Source organism: Bos javanicus, chromosome 9, assembly GCF_032452875.1.
Source record: "Bos javanicus breed banteng chromosome 9, ARS-OSU_banteng_1.0, whole genome shotgun sequence".
Classification (NCBI taxonomy): domain Eukaryota; kingdom Metazoa; phylum Chordata; class Mammalia; order Artiodactyla; family Bovidae; genus Bos; species Bos javanicus.
Window position 1 is genome coordinate 103,580,356 of NC_083876.1, and position 25,751 is coordinate 103,606,106.

The 25,751-nt window shown below is 51.6% G+C and overlaps 1 protein-coding gene across 5 annotated transcripts in view; it reads left to right on the forward strand.

Annotated features, from left to right (window-relative positions):
• ERMARD (ER membrane associated RNA degradation) overlaps positions 1–15,001 on the forward strand; it is a 28,950-nt gene extending 13,949 nt beyond the window's left edge. For 4 of the 5 annotated variants that reach the window (XM_061428603.1, XM_061428602.1, XM_061428601.1 and 1 more), the window contains 9 exons: positions 2,447–2,476; positions 3,385–3,453; positions 5,529–5,702; positions 11,288–11,371; positions 12,071–12,147; positions 12,570–12,695; positions 12,913–13,131; positions 13,489–13,602; positions 14,814–15,001. In XM_061428603.1, coding sequence (XP_061284587.1) covers positions 2,447–2,476; positions 3,385–3,453; positions 5,529–5,702; positions 11,288–11,371; positions 12,071–12,147; positions 12,570–12,695; positions 12,913–13,131; positions 13,489–13,602; positions 14,814–14,994 — 1,074 coding nt within the window. In that variant the 3' untranslated portion in view covers positions 14,995–15,001. The remainder of the gene's footprint in view (positions 1–2,446; positions 2,477–3,384; positions 3,454–5,528; positions 5,703–11,287; positions 11,372–12,070; positions 12,148–12,569; positions 12,696–12,912; positions 13,132–13,488; positions 13,603–14,813) is intronic. The other variant, XM_061428604.1, reaches the window with a different exon arrangement.
• The last annotated feature ends 10,750 nt before the right edge of the window (positions 15,002–25,751 follow it).

The following is a 25,751-nucleotide window of genomic DNA, read 5'->3' on the forward strand; positions in this document are numbered from 1 at the left end:
ATGCACACCTTTCCTCTTCCTTGCCTGCTGTTCCCTGCGTGGCCACTTGGGGCCACAGGGGTGACCTCCCAGAGCCTTGTCTACTCAGCGCTAACACTGCTTCGCTCTGCACTGCCTCTGTCTCATCTGGAGCTGGCTCTACTCAGCGCTAACACTGCTTCCCTCTGCACTGCCTCTGTCTCATCTGGAGCTGGCTCTGCTCAGCGCTAACACTGCTTCTCTCTGCCTCTGTCTTATCTGGAGCTGGCTCTACTCAGCGCTAACACTGCTTCCCTCTGCACTGCCTCTGTCTCATCTGGAGCTGGCTCTGCTCGGCGCTAACACTGCTTCCCTCTGCTCTGCCTCTGTCTCATCTGGAGCTGGCTCTGCCCTGCGTTTTGTAGAGGCCTCTGTGTCACCCTTGGGCCTGGGATGCCCATACTTGGTCTGCTGGTGCCCGCTGGTGCCCACACCCAGTGCCTCTCACTGGGCTCTGCCCAGCCCAGTGTCATGGAGTGAAGCCTGGCCTTCAGTGGAAAGAGCTGGAGCCCCAGTGTCAGCTCTCATTTGAGTGTTCTTAGAACTGACTTCATGGTGTCCTGGCCACTCAGTGCATGACGCTGTGGTTCATGAATTTGGTCATTTCGTTGTCATTTCACTGCACAAGTAGATACTGTGGCTGTTTCTGCAGAGGATACAGTTTATCAAATAATATCTTAAATTTTAGCCCAGACTTTTATCCAGAATAAACCTAACATCAGTACTGATGAGTGAGTGATAGTCACTCAGTCCTAACTGCCTGTTCACGACCCCATGGGCTGTACCTGGCTCCTCTGTCCATGGAATTCTCCAGTCAAGAATACTGGAGTGGGGTGCCATTTCCTTCTCCAGGGGATCTTCCCAACCCAGGGATTGAACCTGGGTCTCCTGCAGTGCAGGCAGTTTCTTAAGCGTCTGAGCCACCAAGGAAAGCTACTTTTCCCAGAGGGATGGTATGGGGAGGGAGGTGGGAGGGGGGTTCAGGATTGGAACATGTGTGTACCCGTGGCAGATTCATGTTGATGTATGGCAAAACCAATACAATATTGTAAAGTAATTAGCCTCCAATTAAAATAAATAAATTTAAATTAAAAAAAATAAAAAATAAAGAGACACTTCTAAGTATAAAGACAGGTCAACTTAAAAAGTATCAGCAAATACATGCTTGACTTTATCTTATAATCTGTAGACAGTACATTAGAATATGTAATGAATCCATATACCTTTTCCAAACAACCGAGACAGAAGTAGCAATAAAGTTATAAATGACAGTCATCAAACAGATGAAATAAGTTAGATGAAGCTTCTCTCTCAAAGACATGGGGACTGGGCAAGTGGTCAGGAAGGAAATACAATGTGCTTTTAACTTTGTATGAAAAATAATGTTCATACAGTTTACTTATAAGGCGATATACAAATGAAAATACTTTGTAAAACTATAAATTGCTTTTGCAAATTCTATGATTATTTTATGGCATAAGATCTCTTCAGAGTCAATGGAGGTTGTGAAGATGAATGAGACTTTGTGACTTTTTAGAAGCTTATATGTATTAGGGGTACAAGAGACGATATTTATACCAATTCTGTAAAACAAGATAGAAGTTAATTTCCATCATTTATGGAGATGAGTGAGAAGTTCAGTCTTTTTGAGGAAGTGGTAGGGATATTTAGTAGGCAGTTGAATACTTAGAATAGAGCTCAGGGGAGATTTTAGCATCAGCAGAACAGGCTTTAGAGCCATCTGCACAGTAATACATGTTGAAGAATATTTGATAATATTAAAATGAAAATCTGTTATTAAGCATTAATAAGTGCAACATGCTTTTTGGGTGCTCGACCTCCTCACAATACTGATTTTGGCATGCTGTGTGTAAAATCGTGTTGACTTCCCCAGACGCCTTTGAGATGGGCGTTCCTCACTTCTGGTTTAGCAGAGAAACTGGGGTGTGTGAAGGTCCTTGGGGTTTCACGTGCAGAAGGTGCTGAAGTTGGGATTGGAACGTCGAGGCAGTCTGGCCCCGAGCCACATCTGTAAACCCTGCTGTGCCAGTTACTCAAGAAGTGTGAAAGGCACGGGCTGCTTGTTGGAGAAAATACTTGATTGTGCTCACTTGCACACAAATACCAGCCATCAGTAGAGGTGCTCTGTGTGTGAGTAGTGATTTGTGAAGCTGTGGGATCCTGAATTGCTGAGCGTGTGAGGGCGATAGTCTCATGGGCTTGCCCGCCAGGATCGCTGTATCTTCATGCCTTGTGTATCGTGTTTATGTTGTCAGCCACGTCCTTCCCAAAGTGTTGCTAGATAAAGTTTTCTTTACAAATGAAGGCTTCATACTTGTGTCCCTGTGCTAGAATTTTTTCCTGCTTTGAATAATGTCACATGACTTGTATTTTGCTTTAATTATTTATTTTCTTTCCTTTTCTGAAGTCAACAGCTCTTTATACTACCTTCGATGAAGTAAGTAAACTTCTAAGATATCTTGAGATAAACAGAACGTTGCATTTGTTTAAAATAAAAATTAAAATATAAAATTAAAAATCAAATTAATTTGATTGATTTTAATTAAAATTAAACCAATCAAATTAAAAACCATAAATCATATGCTCGCAGGAAAATATTGAGGACATAATATGCTTATGCTTATTCACATAAGCAGAAAAAAAGAAAAAGCTGATGATAGTGTTGAGTATAGCTTTCCGGCTAATTAGTAATTATGGAAAGGCCACAAAATACATGTACACACATGTATATATGTGTAAACACACCATGTACAGTGTTTGCAGGTATACATAAACACATATATACACATATACACAAACTACCCATAAACACACACATACAACACGCACACATGAGTATGTGTTAGTTGCTCAGTTGTGTCCGACTCTTTGTGACTCCATGGACTGTAGCCCACCAGGCCCCAGGCTCCATGGAATTCTCCAGGCAAGAATACTGGAGTGGGTTGCCATTCCCTTCTCCAGGGGATCTTCCTGACCCAGGTATTGAACCTGGGTCTCCTGCATTGCAGGTGGATTCTTTACCATCTGAGCCACCAGGGAAGCCCGTATATGCACATACCTATACATGAATATATATAAGCACATATACACACCTAGACACATGTAAACACATGAACACATACATTCACACAGTTAAGAATACATATATATATCTTCTTAAACTCATTATATTGGTTAAGAAGACCTTTCTTAAATAGGTGGTTGCTACTTTAAGACTGTTCTTATTTAATCTGCTTTGGACTTAACACATGTCATGCCACATGTATAGGATCTTTTGATACTGAAAGTTCTGTGTGTGTATATGTGTATACCAGTTAATCAATTTACTTCCTTTTGTTGTTTTAGATATTGGCAAAACACTTGAATGATGGTAAAATCAACCAACTTCCTCTTTTCCTGGGAGAGCCTGCAATGGTAAAGTGTCAGGCATTTATAATTTAATACCCTGCTACTTACCAATATGATTAGATCTTCTCAAAAATGACATTAATTTTGTCTTGTTTCCTGCCCAGAAGTGCTTCTGGAGCATTCACACGTCTGAATTCCACTGTCTTTGCAGCCGACGCTGGCTGAGCTCTGAGCAAGCTCAGGTCCTGTGCTTCATGCTGATTATTCAGACGTCCCTTTCCCTAGGACCTGACGACTTAGTCACCCTGGTCCTAACAGTGTTTGAATTTGTGGGTTATGTGAGTTTAGGACCTGACGACTTAGTCACCCTGGTCCTAACAGTGTTTGAACTTGTGGGTTATGTGAGTTTATTGATGAAACGTGTCACAGTGTTAGTCGTTCAGTCATGTCCGTCTCTCTGTGAGCCTATGGACTGTATGTGCGTAGCCCACCAGGCTCCTCTGTCCATGGGATTCTCTAGGCAAGAATACTGGAGTGGGTAGCCATTCCCTTCTCCAGAGGATCTTCCTGGCTCAAAGATAGAACCCAGGTCTCCTGCATTGCAGGCAGATTCTTTACCATCTGAGCCAGCAGGGAAGCCCATCTGTGCTGGTAGCAGGGACTCTATCTGCTTTATTAACAGTAAAGTCAGATGTGACTAGTAAGATAGAGTGTTGGATGAGAAGATAATTTTTTAGAACTGTTTCTATTTGTCAAATTTTTGTATTTTATGAGGATATTGCAGTGACTTCTTTGGACTGTAAATAGAATTTTTATATTTTTTAACTGGGAGTCAGCTGTGTGACATCAGTCACTCCTTTCTGCTACCAGGAAGTTAGCATGATTGAACTCGTTTATCTAAAGCTCTTTGTCATCTTGAATCTCTATGACTCCTCTGTCCAGCGGCAGTTTGCCTGAATCAGAAAATTTGGTTTTCTGACTCTTTTTCCTCTGCCTGTGGAAGAGTTCTTGAACACTTGCCATTAAGAAAACAGCCGTGTCTTCACAAGGCTTCAAAAATAAAAGGGTGATCTGAGAAAGGACATGTGAGAAAGAGGGACGAGGGGAAAGAAAACCGGTGTTGTCGTGAGCACAGCTGTGGATTCCAGGTGTGGTCAACACAGTCCTCGTCCTTCGGGGGGTGAGGCTGGGAATGGCGCTGCTGCCGGGCACTGGGGCCGTGCAGGGCTCTGCAGCCCTGGTGCCCAGTCTTCTGGTGCTGCTGCCGGGCACTGGGGCCACGCAGGCAGCTCTGCAGCCCTGGTGCCCGGTCCTCTGGTGCTGCTGCCGGGCACTGGGGCCGTGCAGGGCTCTGCAGCCCTGGTGCCCAGTCCTCTGGTGCTGCTGCCGGGCACTGGGGCCGTGCAGGGCTCTGCAGCCCTGGTGCCCAGTCCTCTGGTGCTGCTGCTGGGCACTGGGGCCGCGCAGGCAGCTCTGCAGCCCTGGTGCCCGGTCCTCTGGTGCTGCTGCCGGGCACTGGGGCCGTGCAGGGCTCTGCAGCCCTGGTGCCGAGTCCTCTGGTGCTGCTGCTGAGCACTGGGGCCGTGCAGGCAGCTCTGCAGCCCTGGTGCCCAGTCCTCTGGTGCTGCTGCCGAGCACTGGGGCCGTGCAGGCAGCTCTGCAGCCCTGGTGCCCAGTCCTCTGGTGCTGCTGCCGAGCACTGGGGCCGTGCAGGCAGCTCTGCAGCCCTGGTGCCCAGTCCTCTGGACTTGCCAGGTTCTTGTCAGCCTGCCGAGGAATGGGTGCAGAAACACGGCTCCCGGGAGATCCAGCCTGAGCAGTAGGGCTCCTGCCTGAGGTTGTGGGGTGCAGTTCCAGAGGACAGGGCTTCCCAGGAGCATCCTGCCTCGGGTAGCAGGGTGCTGATACACAGAAGGGAGGTCCCACAGGAGAACGCAGCAGAGGCGGCGGGTGTAGGAGAAGCCGAGGGATCCCGGGTGACTTGGTGCTTGTCTGCTCTGTGACCTTGACTGACTCTCTCTTCCAGGCTCACTTTTCCGTAATGAACACTGCTGCTTCGGCTTGCCCTTTCTGGGTCTTCAGACTTCCTTCTTTCTGCTGAGAATACTAACCACATATTTTTTGTGTCCTTTTTTTGGTAGGAATTTCTCTGGGATTTCCTAAACCATCAGGAGGGTCCCCGTCTAAGAGATCGGTTAAGCCATGGGGAAGTCAGTTTACCTGAATTTCCGAAAGAAGCAGCCAGTCAGCTGCTTGCGTTTTGCTTTGTCCTTTTACTCAGATTTATCGATGAAGATCTGTTAGCAGTGTTTAAGGTAATGTGTAGGGAAGAAGATGTTTCATTAGGTTCACTTCTTTCAGTTGAGAGGGAATGGAGTTGTTTCCAAATGTAATTAGTTATATTTTAATTATCTTTTGTTTTAATTTATTTGAGTTACGGCTTGCCTGCATCTGAACAGATTACTTGTGGACATGTATTCTCTATAACAAATAAATTAATATTACTTGATCTCACCTAAAATAATTCATCGTTTTTTTTTTACTCTAAATCTGTATTTACTTAAAAAGTTTTAATGGAGTGTAGTTGATTTACAGTGTGTTAGCTTCAGGTGCACAGCAAAGTGAATCACTTTCACACACACACATATATATATATATACGTATATCTATCTCCACTGTCTGAGACTCCTCTCCTGTACAGGCCGCTGTGGTGGAGCGTGTGATCACTGAGTGGAGTCCCCGCGCTGCACAGCGGGTCCTTGAGTCCCCGTTTCGTGTGTAGCGGTGTGTGTGTGTCGGCCCAGTCCCCAGTTCATCCCCCGGGCCCCCTTATCCCCTGGTAGCTGTGAGATTGGTTTCTGCTGCTGTGACTCTGTCTCTATTTTGTAAATAAGTTATTTGTACCACTTTTTTATATTCCACATATGAGCGATATCATATAATATTTGTCCTTCTCTCATTATGACGGTCTCTCTATCTATATTGCTGTTATGTATCTAGGTTTTTCCTCTCTGGCTTATGCATTTGGAGTTCTTCTTAAAAGACCTTTTGTTTTCCAAAATTATAGAAGTATTCATATCTTTCCATTATACTTCTATAGCTTTTTTTCCATTTACATCTTTTGATCCAGCAGGAATTTATTTCATCTGGGAATCTAGCTTATTTTTTTCTTTAACAAATTGCTTGCAAGTTGGCCAACCCCATTTAGAGAATAAACACCTCTGTGCAGGGTGCCCTGGACTCCAGGCCTGGACTCCCTTTCCTGTCTTTACTAGGTCTTACAACAGGTTAGTTGGTGTCGACATTAATACTAACATTAGTGTCTGACATTATGGTCCTGTTTCTCCTCTTCTTCAGAATGTGCTGCCTCTTCTCTAATTGTTATTATTCCAGTGAACCTGTGAAGTTAAACAGGAAGCCCACAGGGATGAGCTCCTGATGGATTAATGTGGGGATAATTGATACTTTTGCAAGACTGAACACTGTTCCCTGACAAGTGGCTGCTCAGGCCCCAAGGCCCGTCCCCCGCTTCACTTTCTAGCTTCCCCGCTCTCCCTCAAGACTGAGCCCCAGAGCCGCGTCCCCCTCCCCTGCCGCCCCCGCACCGCCCCCCATGTGTCCCCAGTGCTCATAGGCCCTCCCACGGCTCCTATCGCCAGGGAAGCCACGTGTGCTGTGGTGGCCACAGGCTCATCGCTTCAGGTGTGAGTCCTGGCGACCCTACCAGGTACCAACCGCCCTGTGAGCCTGATTGCTCTCTGATCTGTGTAGGTGTCAGAGTAAATGGAAGTTGACTGCATTTCTTCTCCAAGTAACAGCTGGCCATTTGAGTGGTTCTGAGCTGTTGAGAGCTCTAGGTAGTCACTGCTTATACATAGGGAAGCTTTTGACTTACATGTATTAAGTTTCTCAGCTATCAACTCACTGACTTTGCTGTTCTTCAGTGGCAAATCATGTCCGACTCTGCAACCTCACTGCAGCATGCCAGGCTTCCCTGTTCTTCACTACCTCCGGGAATTTGCTCAAACTCATGTCCATTGATTCAGTGATACCTTCCAACCATCTCATTCTCTGTCACTCCCTTCTTCTCCTACCCTCAGTCTTGCCCAGCATAGGCTCTTTACCAGTGAGTTGGCTCTTTGCGTGAGGTGGCCAAAGGATTGGAGCTTCAGCTTCAGCTTCAGCATCAATCCTTCCAATGAATATTCAGGACTGATTTCCTTTAGGGTTGATTGGTTTGATATCCTTGCTGTTCAAGGGACTCTCAAGAGTCTTCCCCAGCACAGTCTGAAAACATCAATTCTTTGGCGTCAGCCTTCTCTATGGTCCAGTTCTCACATCTGTACATGATTACTAGAAAAGCTATAGCTTTGACTAGATGGACCTTTGTCAGCAAAGTGATGCGTGTGCTTTTTAATATGCTGTCTAGGTTGGTCATAGTTTTTCTTCTGAGAAGCAAGCGTCTTTTAATTTCATGGCTGTAGTCACCATTTGCAGTGATTTTGGAGCCCACAAAAAGAAAGTCTCACTGTTTCCATTGTTTCCCCATCTATTTGCCATGAAGTGATGGGACCAGATGCCATGATCTTAGTTTTTCAAATGTTGAGTTTTAAGCCAGCTTTTTCACTCTCCTCTTTCACTTTCATCAAGACGCTCTTTAGTTCCTCTTCACTTTGTTTCATTAGAGTGGTATCATCTGCATATCTGAGGTTGCTGCTATTTCTCCCAGCAGTCTTGATTCCAGCTTGTGCTTCATCCAGCCCAGCATTTCACATGATTGTACTCTGCATAGTAATTAAATAAGCAGGGTGACAATATACAGCCTTCACTTACTCCTTTCCTAATTTTGAACCAGTCCATTGTCCTATGTCTGGTTCTAACTGTTGCTTCTTGACCTGCATACAGGTTTCTCAGGAGGCAGGTCAAGTGGTCTGATATTCCCATCTCTTGAAGAATTTTCCACAGTTTGTTGTGATCCACACAGTCAAAGGCTTTATCGTAGTCAATGAAGCAGATGTGTTTCTGGAATTCTCTTGCTTTTTCTATGATCCAAAGGATGTTGGCAATTTGACCTCTGGTTTTTCTAAATCCAGCTTGAACATCTAGAAGTTCTCAGTTCACGTGCTATTCAAGGCTAGCTTGAATGACTTTGGGCATTACCTTGCTGGCATGTGAAAATGAGTGCCATTATGCGGTAATCTGAACATTCTTCGGCACTGCCCTTTGTGATTGGAATGAAGACTGACCTTTTTCAGTCCTGTGGCCACTGCTGAGTTTTCCAAATTTGCTGGCATATTGAGTGCAGCGTTTTCACAGCATCATCTTTTAGAATTTGAAATAGCTCAGCTGAGATTCCATCACCTTGACTAATTTTATTTGTAGTAATGCTTCCTAAGGCCTGCTTGACTTCACACTCCAGAATGTCTGGCTCTAGGTTAGTGATCAACCATCGTGGTTATCTGGGTCATTAAGACCTTTTTTTGTATAGTTCTTCTGTGTATTCTTGCTACCTCTTCTTAATCTCTTCTGCTTCTGTTAGGTCCATACCATTTCTGTCCTTTTGTGCCCATCTTTGCGTGAAACATTCCCTTGGTATCTCTGTTTTCTTGAAGAGATCTCTAGTCTTTCCCATTCTGTTGTTTCCTCGGTTTTTTTGCATTGTTCACTGAAGGCTTTCTTATCTCTCCTTGCTGTTGTTTGGAACGCTGCATTCAGATGGGTGTATATTACCTTTTCTCCTTTGTCTTTTACCTCTCTTCTTTTCTCAGCTATTTGTAAAGCCTCCTCAGACAACCAGTTTGCCTTATTCCATTTCTTTTTCTTGGGGATGGTTTTGGTCACTGCCTCTGTACAGTTTTATGAACTTCCTTCCATAGTTGTTCAGGCACTCTGTCTACCAGATCTAATCCCTTGAATCTGTTCGTCACCTCCACCGTATAATCATAAGGGATTTGATTAGGTCAATTGAGAATGGCCTAGTGGCTTTTCCTACTTTCTTCAGTATAAGTCTGAATTTGGCAATAAGGAGATTATGATCTGAGCCACAGTCAGCTCCAGGTCTTGTTTTTTCTGACTGTATAGAGCTTCTCAAGACTGTGAAGAAGGCTGAGCGCTAAATAATTGATGCTTTTGAAGTGTGGTATTGGAGAAGACTCTTGAGAGTCCCTTGGACTGCAAGGAGATCCAACCAGTCCATTCTGAAGGAGATCAGCCCTGGGATTTCTGTGGAAGGAATGATGCTAAAGCTGAAACTCCAGTACTTTGGCCACCTCATGTGACGAGTTGACTCATTGGAAAAGACTGATGCTGGGAGGGATCGGGGGCAAGAGGAGAAGGGGACGACAGAGGATGAGATGGCTTGATGGCATCACTGACTTGATGGACGTGAGTCTCAGTGAACTCTGGGAGTTGGTGATGGACAGGGAGGCCTGGCATGCTGCGATTCATGGGGTCGCAAAGAGTCAGACACGACTGAGCAACTGATCTGATCTGACCTGATCTGATAGAGCTTCTCTATCTTTGGCTGCAAGGATATAATCAATCTTATTTCAGTATTGACCATCTGGTGATGTCCATGTGTAGAGTCTTCTCTTGTGTTGTTGGAAGAAGGTGTTTGCTCTGACCAGTGTGTTCTCTTGGCACAACTCTGTTAGCCTTTGCCCTGCTTCATTATGTACTCCAAGACCAAACTTGCCTGTTACTCCAGGTATCTCTTGACTTTTTACTTTTGCATTCCAGTCCCCTAGGATGAAAAGGACATCTTTTTTTGGTGTTATTTCTAGAAGGTTTTCTAGATCTTCATAGAACCGTTCAACTTCAGTTTCTTCGGCACTAGTGGTTGAGGCATAGATTTGGATTACTGTCACGTTGAATGGTTTGCTTTGGAATCAAATTGAGATCATTCTGTCGTTTTTGAGATTGTACCCAAGTACTGCATTTCAGACTCCTTTGTTGACTCTGAGGACTACTCCATTTCTTCCAAGGGATCTAGCCCACAGTAGTAGGTATAATGGTCATCTGAATTAAATTCACCCATCCCTGTCCATTTTAGTTCACCAGTTGCTAAAATGTTGATGTTCACTCTGGCCATCTCCAGTTTGACCACTTCCAATTTACCTTGATTCATGGACCTAACATTCCAGGTTCATATGCAGTGTTGTTCTTTACAGCATTGGACTTTACTTTCACCACCAGACACATCCACAATTGGGCATCTTTTCTGCTTTGGATCAGTCTCTTCATTCTTTCTGGAGCTGTTTATCTGCTCTTCCTCAGTAGCAAATTGGACACCTACTGACCTTTGGGTTCATCTTCCAGTGTCGTATCTTTTGCCTTTTCATCCTATTCATGGGGTTCTCAAGGCAAGAACACTGGAGTCGTTTGCCATTCCCTTCATCCGTTGACCACATTTTGTAATAGTCCACAGACTCGGGTTTGCCAGTTATACAGGTGTGTCAGCTGTAAATAATGTAATTTTTTTACTCTTTTAAAAATACTTATATGTCTGGCAGTTGAGTGTTTATAGTATGTAATCCTTTTTTGGTATATTCATTTTTAATGTTTAAATTCTTGTTGTGTCCTAGTTTTTCAGGAGACTCTTAGAGAGTCCAATTGTTTGGACTCTTTTTCTCATTTATTTCTGGTTTTGCTGCATTGTGGACAGAGTAGCATATGTAATTGATCACTATTAATCAGCCTTATTTAAGATAATTTTGTTGGTTATGGCTTGACTACTTTATCAAATCCATTTTAATGAAGAGTTTTCCTTCTTTTAGCTGAGAGAATTATGTGTAGGGAGTTAACAGAAAGTCAGGACTCTTATGTGACCTCAGATGCGATAGCAGAGAAGCAGAAGCCTGACCAAAGTTGTAGTAACAATGGTCTGTTTTCTCTAAACCAGGAAAAAGCAGCGGTGGGGTCACTGATTAACCTTGCAGGAACCTACGTTTCTCGCTGCCACCCAGCTTCTCAGCTTAAAAAACAGGTATGTGGGGAGGGGTGTGCAGGTCCACAGTTGTAGAGATTTGACGGGTGCAGCCCGCCTCCTCCAGCCCAGCTTCGGGTCCCCAGACCTGGCTCTGTGGCTTGTGTGCCTCCCAGATGTGTGGCCTTGGCCTGGCCACTGCATCTTTCTGGGGTCTAGCAGTTGAGGTGATGGTCGGTTTGCGTCCTCGGTGTTTTTAGTACTTTGTGGGTGACTGCGTGCCGTTAACCCAGGACCTGTCACAGGTGTTGCTTGGCAGTGGTGAGGGATGTCAGCTTCGTCTGACCAGCTTTCGTTAACCTGTAGATTAAACAAGCAATAAGCTTGTGAGCATCTCTACCCGGATATTGTGATTGGAGAGTGGCTCAGAAACTTTATTTTACATATGGCAGGAGGTACCAGGGAGCAAGGTGGGGTCATGTCCAAGAATATAATCGTCACAATAGCTGCTAGTAGAAATTCTGAAAGGAAGCTGTAGAATCAGTGCAGAATGGGTTGGGGAGCTTTGCAGAGGTGTCGGAGAGAAGCCGAGCCCGGAGTGGACGGTCCCCAGGAGTGTTGGGTGGGAGGGGCTGTCGACACTTCCTAAGGATCTCATGTTTTCACCTGCCTTCCTTTACCTGTGTTGACCAAATAACAGATGCCCACCAAGTTTTCATATGTAGCCTCTGTAACAATTTTACAAATACGGTGTGTTAGGTGCTGAGCTGTGAGGGGAGCATTGGAGCTTGGCCTCTGCTGCCTTTGCCCGAAGAAGCTGAAAGGGAGCCTGTGCGGTGAGTCCTCACAGAAGCCTCACAAGGCTCTGTGAACCTCAGCTCCAAACAGTGTCTTCTCTGGCAAGACTGTCAGGAGACAGGTCCCAAGGAGGAAGTACTAGGGCTAGGTGCTGGAGGGCTGAGACTGGGGGTCTCAGGGTCCAGTCGTGGGGGAAGCGTTTGCAGAGACCTAGGGCTCAAGCATGAAGGCAGGCCTCCTGGGCAGGTGGGTGGCATCCAGCAGAATAGTCAGTTGGTGGTGCCTCTGTCATTTACCTTTACCTTGGTCTCCTACATGGCTTTTTCATTTCATTTTGGGGAAAGCAAGTTGCAGATGAAGTGCTTTGCCCAGGGAACCACTGAAATAAACATCAGTTTGCACTGGCCCTAATTGGGCAACTGCTCTTTGTCACATGTCTTTAAATGTTTCCTGTCTTCAGATCAGAAGGTGATTCTGAAACAGATGTCTGCAGCTCTTTAATCACAGAAATCGTGGCTGAGCTGTGTTGCCATGTGCCTGAGACACACCGCGCTGCCCACCTCCCAGGGCCCCTTCCTCCTGAGGAGTGAGTCCAGGGCGCCCTGGGTGCTTGGGCCTGGGGGAGGTGTGTTGGGTTGCAGACTTCGCGGAGGAGCTGTCAGATAAGCCCTGACAGTGCGTGTGGCGACAGAGATTCTCACGCGGGATCTGCCGAGTCTGACGCTTGTGACACGGCCGCGGCAGGTGTGCAGGCCGCCGGCCCGGGGCAGACAGGCCCTCAGGACCCGCTCTCCACCCCGCAGGTGGCCCCGCCTGCTCCATGTGCTCTGCAGCATCCCCGTGCGGACCCTCTTCTGCCCCCGAGCTGTCCTGGAGGTGCTGGCTGTGCTCCGGAGGGTCAGCGCCCACTGCCGCCGCGTTTGTGGACAGGTAGCCGTGTGCGTGGAGCTGAGGCGCCGGCAGTGGGAGGACCGAAGCCTGCGCTCGCGGCAGAGGCGGAATTACCTGCGTCTGGTGCGCAGGTGCGTGCTGCGTGACCTGGTGGGCGGAGCCCTGGTGCGCAGGTCCAGGGCCTGCTGAGTGGAGTATCGTGGGCGGAGCTCTCCTGGGCGGCTCGCAGCTGATGGGCTTCTGCTCCCACTTCAGAGAATGCTTATTTTCGAGAAAAATTGCAATAAGTGTCACTGTAAATACCACCTGTAAGTTTAGAATATGGGTTCTAGAGACCCAGCGAATTTTTGGATTTTAAAGGTAACAGCAGATCTACCCGGCGGTGCCGGCAGTGTGTATGTAGAACGCGCTGCGTCCTCACGAAGGCACCTTATAAAGGTGACAAATATTTAGCACTTACTAAATTTTAACTGATCTTATGTTTTTAGTATGAAGCTTCTGTCTCCGATGCTTTACCTGATTTTATTGCTGATTGCACTGGAATTGATCAACATTCACATGGTTCTTGGGAAGAATGCTTCAGAATACCAGCAGTACCTGAGGTCAGTGTGCACACTTTAGAACACCAGCGGTATCTGGGTCCGTGTGCACACTTCAGAACACCGGCAGTATCTGAGATCACGTGCACACTTCAGAATACCAGCAGTACCTGAGGTCAGTGTGCACACTTCAGAACACCAGCGGCATCTGGGTCCGTGTGCACATTGCAGGAGGTGAAGCTGTGTGTCAGTATTTTGAGTCGTGCTCCCTCCTATCTGACCCTGAACTGCTCTTCTCTGTGGGTTTCAGTGCAAGTCAGTGAGCCTTTAGAGCTGACAGTTCAGAAAGCTGAGTGATCTGCATGTGAATGATTTTGGAATCCCTCCCTCAGGGCCACGGGAACTCTGTCCAGACAGCGATACTGGGAGGAGGCTGTGGGGAGGCTGCACCACCCTCAGCTGCGCGGGCTCCTGGAGCCTGGTCCGGCTCTAATCTGTAGACGGTCTGCTGCAGGGCCATGTAGGCACTGTAGGGCAGTGCCCCCCGCCCACTGGATGCCAGCAGCCCCCAGTCGTGACAGCCACAAAGGGCTCAGACGCCCCCAGTGCCCTTTGGGGGCACAGTCACCTCAACTGAAAGCCACAGTCTAGATAGGGGGCTGTGGATATTCATTGTATTCTTTTAACTTCTAAGTGTAAAAATTTCAAAAATTCATAGTTGGAGACAATTTTGGGCTACTTGGGAAACTTTAAGGAGAACTTGGGAAATGTGGATGTGGCCCTTCTCGCCAGTCAGAGGGCGTTCCCTGTGGGCTTCCTGGTGAGTCATCTTCCAGCAGAAGCCTTTCAGCAGCGATGGCTGCTCCCAGCAGCACGTGTCTACTGTGGAGGGGGGTGGCCCCTCTGGCGGGGGGTGAGGCTAGTGGGGTGGAAACAGGAGGCACAGCCCCCAAGGGTCCAGTGTCTTGAGGGTCTGTTATGTGAGTGTGGTCCAGGCGGCCCCTAAGGTCCCATCAGCAGAGTGTCCTGCGTGGGCCTGGGAGCGGGTGCGCTGTGTGGCGCGTGGACGTCCACCCTGCACACTGACGCTGGCGTTCTCGCCTTCATCCAGGTAGCGCTCTCTCGTTTCCATGTTGTATGTATTTCCTTTTGTGGAATCTTCAGGTGAAAATTACCTAGAGTACTTCAGTTGTGATTCCAGAATGAAGGGGATACAGTAAATCCTTGTTGCATTTACAGTGGGATAGATAAATTACTTTCTTTGTTTGAAACAGGTTCTTAAAGTGCATCTTGCAGTACACAGAGAACCTTGCAGCTTGCACCAGGCAAGACAGGAACAAGTGGGACGATGCTGTCCGTCACACACACACGGCCTTGTTGAAGATTTGGACTTTTATTGAGAAGAAACACATGTTAATGCATTTAGCCGAGAAATCCACCATTAAAGTCGTCTGATAAGTCAGGATGCCTCGGGCTCTATCAGAAACCTGACTGACTGTGTGAACTTCATAGCCTGTGAATCGAAGACCCAAGGGCAGGGTGTGTTTCCAAGGGCAGGTGGTTTCGGGACTCTGCTCCAGCAGGGCCCCAGGCTTCCTGCCCTGCAGTTCTCCAGTCGCCTTCCGGCTGCTGGTGTGAGCCTCAGGTGGATCCCTGGGAAGCAGTGGCCGCAGCAGTTTGGGGCCTTGTCTCCCGAACTGTGTCCTACGCAGAGGAGAGTCTTCTCACTCAGCCGTCACCCAGGTGTGGGTGGCCACATCTTACTGGCCATAGTGCTAATCTTGAAACGACGGCTGTGACCAGGACCCTGCCCTGCACTCATGGGTCAGGCTGAGTGGACATCCACCCCTGGACCAGCCACTGGAGCACGGCGGGAGGCCTTGGGCCAGTCACCCCGTCCTTGGAGCAGAGGGTGAGGTGGATGGGATGCAGAACTCGCTGGAGAGAGGTGGGGAGGAACAGCTCCTGGAAGGCCTGGGCAGCAAGCCTGCCGGTCAGCATGTCCCGGGTCCAGGCCTGGCAGGCTTAGCACAGCCCCTGGGAGGACAGAGTGGACGGGCTGCAGACCCCCCAGGTCAGGCTCGCGGGAGGCCCTGGGCAGCCACTCCGGGAAGCTCCTCGTCCACAGCAGCAAGGCGGGAGGGCCTCCAGGAGCCCCTGCAGGGCTGCCCTGAAGCCCGAGTCTGTGTCCCCTTGGCTGTGCCCCTCCCCCGCTGGCCGCACAGCCGCCTCCTGGCCTTGCTGGCGAGTCGGCCTCCCAGGAAGGGCGGCCTGCCACGTGCTCTGGCTTCTCTGCCATCAGAGGTCGGTGGGGAGGCTGCCGTGGGGCGGGTGGGGCCACGTGACCAGACTTCCCTGGTCCAGCTGTCGCTTCTCCAGTTCAGCAGTGGCCACCCCCTTGTAACTGAACTTACAGGGTAAAGACGGGGACGCCTCCTGCTTCTGTCTACTCTGACGCAAGACCCCCCACGCCATTGCCCCCTCAGAGGAGGCCCTGTGGTCGGTCACAGCCTCCAGGCTGGACTCAAAATTAGGATTTAGAGGATAACCGCTCGTAACCCCGCTGGTGTTGGCGCTGGAATGGGGCTGGCGGGGAGGGAAGAAGCGGCCGAGCTGCGTGGTGACCACGGGACCCGAGGGCCGGGCCCCTGGTCTGAGGAGCCCTTCCTCTCTCATCGCCGCCTCCTCCCTCCGCTGCTCACCTCTGGTCGCTGGTCCTCACCTGGTAGGTCGACCCAAACCTCACTCCTCAAAGAGCTTTCCCGCTAGGAATCTGGTAACTGTCGTTGTCCATTGCCTTTTACCCCTGGAGATGGGGATGCTGGGAGCTTTCCCAGGGCCCCAGCCTGGGCCACAGCTGTCCCCAGGGACATGGGGAGCAGGCCCCCCAAGTCACAGCCCTTTGTCCTTTGCGTCCCTGGCAAGGCTGCCCTGAGCCTGTCTGTGGCAGCGTTTTCTTGAGAACAGAAGCGTCCAGGCCAGTGGGCTCCCAGTGCACCGCCCCCAGCCATGGTTCCAGTGGGGCCGGGGGCTGCTCCCCGCATCTGCCGCCGTGACTGTGTACTCTCAGCAGGGACACAGCCGTGGGCACTGCCCTCCCTGCTGCATCCTCCGGGGGCTGCCGCCCTCCTTGCTGAGCACCGGTGGCTGATGTGACGGGGTGGGGGGTTCCCTGCATCACCAGATGCCAGGGGCGGGCCCTTCCTCCTCACGCCCCTGCACCCCTCTGACCCCCTCGTGTTGACCCCTAGGCTCATTCCCCTGGGCCCCTGACCGCTGACCTCCCTGACCCAGCGCGCTCTTCCCGTGGGTCTCCCCTCACTGCGTGGTCCTTCCTGGCACCTGACCTGGAGCAGTCCCTGCCCCCGCTGTCCTGGGGCCGCCGTGTAGCTGGGTACTGCGGCTTTGCCCTGCAGGTGATGTCCACAGCCTGCAGAAATCACAGAACTCTTCACGCTCTGGGCAGCCATCACGGTAGGTACACAGGTAGGTACATGCGAGGAGGAGTGAGCTTGTCACTGTGACCCCCACCGTGGAGCAAGCGGAGCCGGCTGCTGCGCCGTGGGGGTGTCAGCAGGTGGAGAGGGGGGTACTCGAGGGGGGCTGCCTGATGCTCAAAGGTTCAGACGCATCTGCAACTGGCTCCGTCAGGAGGAAACTCAGAGCCCTGGGCAGAGGCAGGGTCCTGGTCTGTGCAGGGTCCCCAGGTCCTGGGGTGGGGGGCTCCTGGTCTGTGTGGGGTCCCCAGGTCCTGGGGGGTCCTGGTCTGTGCAGGGTTCCCAGGTCCTGGGGTGGGGGGCTCCTGGTCTGTGTGGGGTCCCCAGGTGCTGGGGGGTCTGGTCTGTGCAGGGTCCCCAGGTTCTGGAGGAGGGGGTTCTTGGATGAGGAGGGTCCTGGTCTGTGCGGGGTCCCCCTGTCCTGGGGGGAGGGGTCCTGGTCTGTGCAGGGTTCCCAGGTCCTGGGGTGGGGAGTGTCCTGGTCTGTGTGGGGTCCGAGAGCACCAGGGAGCTGGCTCTCACAAGGAGAGGAACTGCCAGGCTTTGTCCGGGAGCCTCGGTCTGTGCTGTGGGCCTGTGTGTGGCTCCCGTGTCGATGCGGATGCCTGTCCACCAGGCCTGGTGGCCCAGACCACAGGGTGAGAGCTGCCTTCACGTCCACCTGCAGGGCTTACTCTGGGTCTCCTGTGAAAGCGGCCATTTGGCTGGGAAACTGGTTAGCGGCCACTCGGCAGGCGCCAGTCCTGTAGACATTGCTCCCAAGACGCAGAGGCCCCTGGGCGTCTCTGCTGCCTTGGTGGCAAGTGAGGTGCCCACCTGTCCGTCCCCCGAAGTGCGTCCAGGCCTGCTTGGTGCTGGGTTTACGCTGCAGCCTGTGGCTGTCCACACTCCGTCAGGCCGTCTCGGCCGCCGTGTTTGCTGCCCGTGTCACACATCGACGGGGCCGCAGGTTCCAGGCTCTGCTGACCCCTGGAGACTTGGCAGAGCCCTCACGAGGCCGCGGAGATGGAACCAGAACGCTGCTGTGGGCTCGGCCGCGGGCGTGTGGCGGGGTGCCCGCCCGGGGGTGCTGACCGGAGGCCGGGGCTGTGGCGATCTGTCCCGCAGCGGCGTCGCGGTCGGGGTCGCGTCTGATTACGTGAGCCCCCGTCCGCGCTTCCCTGCAGCGACCCCTCTGCTCCGCAGGCCACAGGCTGCGGGCCGCGTGACCCCCGGTGGCTCTCAGCGCGCTACCGGCTTCAGAGTCGTGGGGAGAGCTCATTGTGCCTGCTTCTACTCTGCCCTTCCCGCCACGGCCGGGGGCCAGGGGACCCACCGGCCTTCACGGCGAGGTCCGGGTCTGAGCTGGGGCTGGGGCCACAGGAGGGTCGCGGCGCTCTGCTGCCTGTCTGCTCGCAGCCAGCCCCCAGCCCTTCCGCAGATCGACGGCGGCCTCAGCGGCGGCCCTGCCTGCCTGTCTAAGGGGCGCTGGGACGAGGTAGCCCAGAGGCCTCGGCTGCATCTCTCTGACGGGCTCTGCCTGCAGCCGGCACAGGACCAGGCGGGCGAGCAGGCCCAGAGAGATGCCCCTGACGTTGGGCATCAGCATCGCTTCCCAGAGCAGACCAGCCGCTCCTGTCTCGGGGCTTCCTCGTGTGCTGATGGGGATTCTGACGCCAGTGCACTTCCTCCGTGGCCTGCTTTCTCTCCCTGATTCAGCTTCTCACACACTGTCCCCTGACTCAAAGTTTCTTTTATTTTATTAAACCAAGTAATTTCTCCCATTTGAACTGTTCCAGGAGGTCTCATTTCTGTCAACCTAGAAAGTGAAAGTGTTAGTCACTCAGTCGTGCCCGACTCTGCAACCCCATGGACTGTAGCCCACCAGGCTCCTCTGTCCATGGGATTCTCCAGTCAAGAGTACTGGAGTGGCTGGCCATTTCCTTCTCCAGGGGGATCTTCCCGACCCAGGAATCAAACCCAGGTCTCCTGCATTACAGGCAGATTCCCCGGGGAGCCACCAGGGGAGCCACCAGGGAAGCCCCTGTCACCCTAGACGTCTGACCAGATGGCTTCCCTTTAGGGACGTGCTGTGGACCCAGGAGGTGAGCAGCCCCGCACGAGAGGCAGAGGGTACAGTGGGCTCTGCTCTGAATTACAGGCTGTTTTTCTCTTGCTTTTACACTGATGGTTCCCAGACCCTGGTCCCCTGGACTGCTCAGCACCAGCACCACACGGGCCATGTCAACTCACCAAAACCCTCCTCAGATGTCCAACCCCAGCCTCTCAGAGTCTGTCTTCCAACTGTCCCCCTGAGATGGTCTCCTGTCCTGCCCGCCACCCTCACGTGTCCCGCCTGGCCTTCCAGGTGGGCTGAGTTCCCGCGGGAGAGTGTGACCAGACGCCCACCTCCAGGGGGTGCTGTCGCGTGTCCCAGGACCCTAGCCTGGGCCTCCCGCAGGGATCAGCATGGGTCCTGGGTGTCACCGTGTCTGCAGGCCTTTCCCGCGGGTCCTGTGCAGTGGAGGGCAGCCACACGACACCCACGACGAGCGCTGTGCTGGCTGGGGGGCTGGGCACTGGGCACGTGGCTGCTGCCCTCTGGCCGGCCCTTGGGAGGCCGCATTGCTCCTGCCTGAGGCCGGGCTGGGCACCGTCCACGGAATCCACCCCTCCCTGCAGCCTGTGTCCTGCCGACCACCTGCTCCTGGAGGGAAGACCCTGCCTCTGTCGGATGCATCCCTGTGTCCCCCCTCCCCGGGCGGCAGGCACAGCCAAGGGGGCGAAGGGCGAAGACCTCAGACGAGGTCCCGTGTGGGCTCTGACCCTAGAGCAGGAGGAGGGGGCCAGCCAGTCCACAGTCCGCAGGCAGGAGTCGCGGTGAAGCTGGGGCTGGCTCTGAGGGGCCGTGGTGTGACACCGTCTGCCACTGCTGACAAGCAGCCAGATGCTCCAGATGCCTGGGGTTTGCGCCAGGCTCCCCGGATTCTCTACATCCTCTGCCGGCCCAGTACCTCCAGCCGACGGAATTGCTGGGGAAAGGAAGGAGGTGAAGGTTGGCTAGATCTGGTACCCACGCAAGGCAGCAAGCTCTCTGAGCTGTTACAGAGTGAGGTCGGGAGGGAGCAGCTGGTGCTGCGCGGAGGCCCCAGGCTCCATGTGGACACGCCCAGACTAGAGCCTGGCTCCGTCTATCACTCACAGGATCGGCCCTTCGCCCTGAGCTTTCTCCAGGGAGGCGTGTGGAAAGGAGCACCCCTCCCGGTTAGGGTGCCGTGATGAGCATGTGCGGGGCACGCCAGCCCCTCCTGACCGGGGCAGCCGTCTGTCAGTCCTGCCGGCCTTCCGCGAGGCCCGGAGGAAGGACGGTGCGGAGACTCGGAGGCAGTCATGCCCCGCGCCCCCACCCCATCCCCACCCCCAGAGTCTCTGCAGACGTTTCTGTGCACGAGGTGAACGGGACACAGCTGCCGCCTCCTAAGTCCTCGTCCTCCTGCTGAGCTAAGAATAGCCCTGCCCGGGCCTGGGCGGTGCCCTCTGAACTATGTGCCAACAGAGCCAGAGCCGACTGCAAGCAGGCCCTGCCTGTGCCGGCCATCAGCGTGCGGACGCGGGGTGGAGGGGTCAGTGGGGACGTGGGGTGGGGGCGTTGATGGGGACACTTTCCCAGGGATTCCATGGGGAATCTGCTCCTGTGAATAAACATTGGGTTTCCCAGATCAGAGATGCTCTGATCTCTGTTAACGCTGTTGGTGACTTGCTGGGCCTGTTTCGTGGGGTTGTGCTTCCTCTGTAGGGACACGGGGTGGCGCTCTTTAGCAAAGCCAGGCTGAGGCGACTGCGGGAGGCAGCGAAAGCCTCCCGGAGGGAAGGGGCCGGCGTCTTTGATCCAGCAGGACCTGCCCCGTCCTCTCCTCCCGCCTTGCCTGCAGTGGGCAGAGCTTGGCTTCCCTGGAGGGTAAAGAGCGGCATGCCAGCTTGTCAGCAAGTATGGCGGGGCCAGTCCCCGGCCGTGAGTTTCCATCAGCCAGCCATGTCCCAGTGGAGACAGGAACTCCATCCCTAGGAGGACAGCCCGGCAGGCTGATCCGCGAGGCTGAGAGCAGACTGCCCCGGAGAAGCTCTTTGTGTGCAGACGGGTTGACTTCCTACAGAGGACAGCGTTCAGGATTTACTGTGGGAGAGGTCTCCTAGTTCAGTTCAGTTCAGTTGCTCAGTCGTGTCCGACTCTTTGCCACCTCACGAATTGCAGCACGCCAGGCCTCCCTGTCCATCACCAACTCCCAGAGTTCACCCAAACTCGTGTCCACTGAGTCGGTGATACCATCCAGCCATCTCATCCTCTGTCGTCCCCTTCTCCTCCTGCCCCCAATCCCTCCCAGCATCAGAGTCTTTTCCAATGAGTCAACTCTTTGCATGAGGTGGCCAAAGTATTGCAGTTTCAGCTTTAGCATCAGTCCTTCTAAAGAATACCCAGGACTGATCTCCTTTAGAATGGACTGGTTGGATCTCCCTGCAGTCCAAGGGACTCTCAAGAGTCTTCTCCAACACCACAGTTCAAAAGCATCAATTCTTCGGTGCTCAGCTTTCTTCACAGTCCAACTCTCACATCCATACATGACCACTGGAAAACCCATAGCCTTAACTAGACGGACCTTTGTTGGCAAAGTAATGTCTCTGCTTTTGAATATGCTATCTAGGTTGGTCATAACTTTCCTTCCAAGGAGTAAGCGTCTTTTAATTTCATGGCTGCAGTCACCATCTGCAGTGATTTGGGAGCCCCCAAAATAAAGTCTGACACTGTCTGCACTGTTTCCCCATCTATTTCCCATGAAGTGATGGGACCAGATGCCGTGATCTTCGTTTTCTGAATGTTGAGCTTTAAGCCAACTTTTTCACTCTCCTCTTTCACTTTCATCAAGAGGCTTTTGAGTTCCTCTTCACTTTCTGCCATAAGGGTGGTGTCATCTGCATATCTGAGGTTATTGATATTTCTCCCGGCAATCTTGATTCCAGCTTGTGCTTCTTGCAGCCCAGCGTTTCTCATGATGTACTCTGCATCTAAGTTAAATAAGCAGGGTGACAATATACAGCCTTGGCGTACTCCTTTTCCTATTTGGAACCAGTCTGTTGTTCCATGTCCAGTTCTAACTGTTGCTTCCTGACCTGCATACAGGTTTCTCAAGAGGCAGGTCAGGTGGTCTGGTATTCCCATCTCTTGAATTTTCCACAGTTTATTGTGATCCACACAGTCAAAGGCTTTGGCATAATCAATAAAGCAGAAATAGATGTTTTTCTGGAACTCTTGCTTTTTCCATGATCCAGCGGATGTTGGCAATTTGATCTCAGGTTCCTCTGCCTTTTCTAAAACCGGCTTGAACATCTGGAAGTTCATGGTTCACATATTGCTGAAGCCTGGCTTGGAGAATTTTGAGCATTACTTTACTAGCATGTGAGATGAGTGCAATTGTGCAGTAGTTTGAGCATTCTCTGGCATTGCCTTTCTTTGGGATTGGAATGAAAACTGACCTTTTCCAGTCCTGTGCCCACTGCTGAGTTTTCCAAATGTGCTGGCATATTGAGTGCAGCACTTTCACAGCATCATCTTTCAGGATTTGGAATAGCTCAACTGGAATTCCATCACCTCCACTAGCTTTGTTCGTAGTGATGCTTTCTAGGCCCACTTGACTTCACATTCCAGGATGTCTGGCTCTAGGTGAGTGATCACACCATCGTGATTATCTTGGTCATGAAGATCTTTTTTGTACAGTTCTTCTGTGTATTCTTGCCACCTCTTCTTAATACCTTCTGCTTCTGTTAGGTCCACACCATTTCTGTTCTTTATTGAGCCCATCTTTGAGGTGCAGAGACCAACTCCCGCATGGCGTTGTGGGGTGGCTGGGCTGCCGAGAGAAGCCTGCAGGGTTGCAGGCCTCCCGAGAGCACGACCACAGCCAGTTTACAGCCCCACTAAGTGATTCCAGCCAAACTGCATCTCTGGGCTGTTGCAGCACCCCAGTGTTAGAGTCAAGCTTCACCTCCAAGGAACAAATGTTTCCAGGGCCCCAGGACCCGGGAATGGGGCACCAGAGTGAGTTAATTAGGGACCCTTAACCATCGATTCAAGATCAGATTTGAAATCTTTCCCAAGAGCCTGGATGAAGCAGAAAGTTCTGGCGTGTCATTGGATTCCTTTAAAAGAAGAGTGGTTTGGATTATGTTCGTAAAAGCTGCCCTTGCATGGGCCTGATGCATGGATTGCAACTGGGCGGCGCAGCACAGGTGTCAGCACCGGGGCAGTGTTCCTTCCAGGGCGCCTCGTGGTCCTCGCGCGTCTGCGCCCACGCCCTCCCCTCCCCCACGTGGGACTGCCCCTTCAGGACTGAGGAGGCCTGGGGGAGCTGTCTCCTCAGGCGGAGGGAGCGTCTCGGTGGGGCTGGTCCTTCCCCACAGGGTGTGTGGCCAGCGTGGGCTGGGTCGCACCCCGGTCAGTGTGGCCCTGAGATGTGGCCTCTCCTCTCCATCAGACAGTAACCCCGTTTCTACAGGGCTTCACAGGTGGACTATCTCGAACAAATTCCCCCAACAGCCCTGTGAAGGCGCAGTTCCGCTGTTTTACAGGTACAGAGGATGCACCCGGAGGGCCCGGTTCTTACTGGGTCAGATTCCTGTGTTTCTGTTCATTTCTTTGTCTTCTTCCTTGTTCAGTTCAGTCGCTCATTCATGTCTGACTCTTTGCAACCCCATGGACTGCCACACACGAGACCTCCCTGTCCATCACCAACTCTCGGAGCTTGCTCACACTCATGTCCATTGAGTCAGTGATGCCATCCAACCATCCCATCCTCTGTCCTCCCCTTCTCCTCCTGCCTTCAGTCTTTCCCAGCATCAGGGTCTTTTCAAATGAGTCAGCTCTTCGCATCAGGGGGCCAAAGTACTGGAGCTTCAGCTTCAGCATCAGTCCTTCCAATGAATATTCAGGGTTGATCTCCTTTAGGATGGACTGGGTGGATCTCCTTGCAGTTCAAGGGACTCTCAAGAGTCTTCTCCAACACACAGTTCAAAAGCATCAAGTTTTCCGTGCTCAGCTTTCTTTATGGTCCAACTCTCACATCCACACATGGCCACTGGAAAAATCATAGCTTTGACTAGATGAACCTTTGTCAGCAAAGTAATATCTCTGCTTTTTAATATGATGTCTGGGTTGGTCATAGCTTTTTTTCCAAGGAGCAAGCATCTTTTAATTTCATGGCTTCAGTCACCATCTGCAGTGATTTTGGAGCCCAGGAAAATAAAGTCTGTCACTGTTTCCATTGTTTCCCCATCTATTTGCCATGAAGTGATGGGACCGGATGCCATGATCTTCGTTTTCTGAATGTTGAGTCAATTTTTTCACTCTCTTCTTTCACTTTCACTTTCTTTCTTCGCCTTCTGCCATTAGGGTGGTATCATCTTCTCCTGGCAACCTTGATTCCAGCTTGTGCTTCATCCAGTCTGGCATTTCGCATGATGTACTCTGCATGTAAGTTAAATAAGCAGGGTGACAATATACAGCCTTGACGTACTCCTTTCCCTATTTGGAACCAGTCTGTTGTTCCAAGTCCAGTTCTAACTGTTGCTTCGTGACCTGCATACAGATTTTTCAGGAGGCAGGTCAGGTGATCTGGTATTCCCATCTCTTGAAGAGTTTTCCAGAGTTTGTTGTGATCCACACAGTCAAAGGATTTGGTGTAGTAAATAAAGCAAAAGTAGATGTCTTTCTGGAACTCTCTTGCTTTTTCTCTTCCTTGTAGTAGTTGATAATTCTGATTTCTCTGGCTTAGATGGAAGTGAAAGTTGCTCAGTCGTGTCTGACTCTTTGCAACCCTATGGAATTCTCCAGGCCAGAGTACTGGAGTGGGTAGCCTTTCCCTCCTCCAGGGGATCTTTCCAACCCAAGGATTGAACCCAGGTCTCCCGCATTGCAGGTGGATTCTTTACCAGCTGAGCCACCGGGGAAGCCCAAGAATACTGAAGTGGGTAGCCTATCCCTTCTCCAGGAGACCTGTCCAACCCAGGAATCGAGCCAGAGCCTCCTGCATTGCAGGTGGATTCTTTATGAACTTAGCTATCAGGGAAGCCCGCTAGATGAAAGTTACATACTAAGATGACATAACTAATTAAAAAAATAAGTATTTTATTCCATTATGGGCAAGACATTCTGCCACGGAGACTGAAGAGTCCCAAAAGGCCACAGAGACAAGGCAGGAAGTGCCTTCCGAAAGACGCTGAGTCTGGGGTAAGCAGGGGGCCCTGGGTTTCCTAAGCCCCCGCTGTCTCTCACCTCCACCTGTAGTCTGGGCTGGAGTCATCACATTGGCCCTGGGGACTGCTGGGTGAGGAGAGGGGTGAGGACAGCCCCAGGAAGAATGACAGATGCAACAAAGCAGAGCTGGGAAGGCCGAGGAGGACCAGCTGAGGCAGCGGGGGAGCTGGGGCTCAAAGGAAGACATGACCCAGAAATGTCCCTTGAAGTGGCCTGGGTGCTCCCGCGGCTCTGGCAGTCAAGGTCAGGCGGGTGGGAGGGTGCGGGAGGCAGGAAGCACAGACTGTGTCCCAGGGGTTCAGTGGAGAAGGGGAGGGATTGGCAGGGGCTCTGGGGAGAGCTCTGGGGGACCGCTGCGACTCGGGGCTCAGCGTGTCTGCGGGAGAAGCTGCAGAGTAGGGAAGGGGGTGCTGGAGCAGGTGAGATGGACA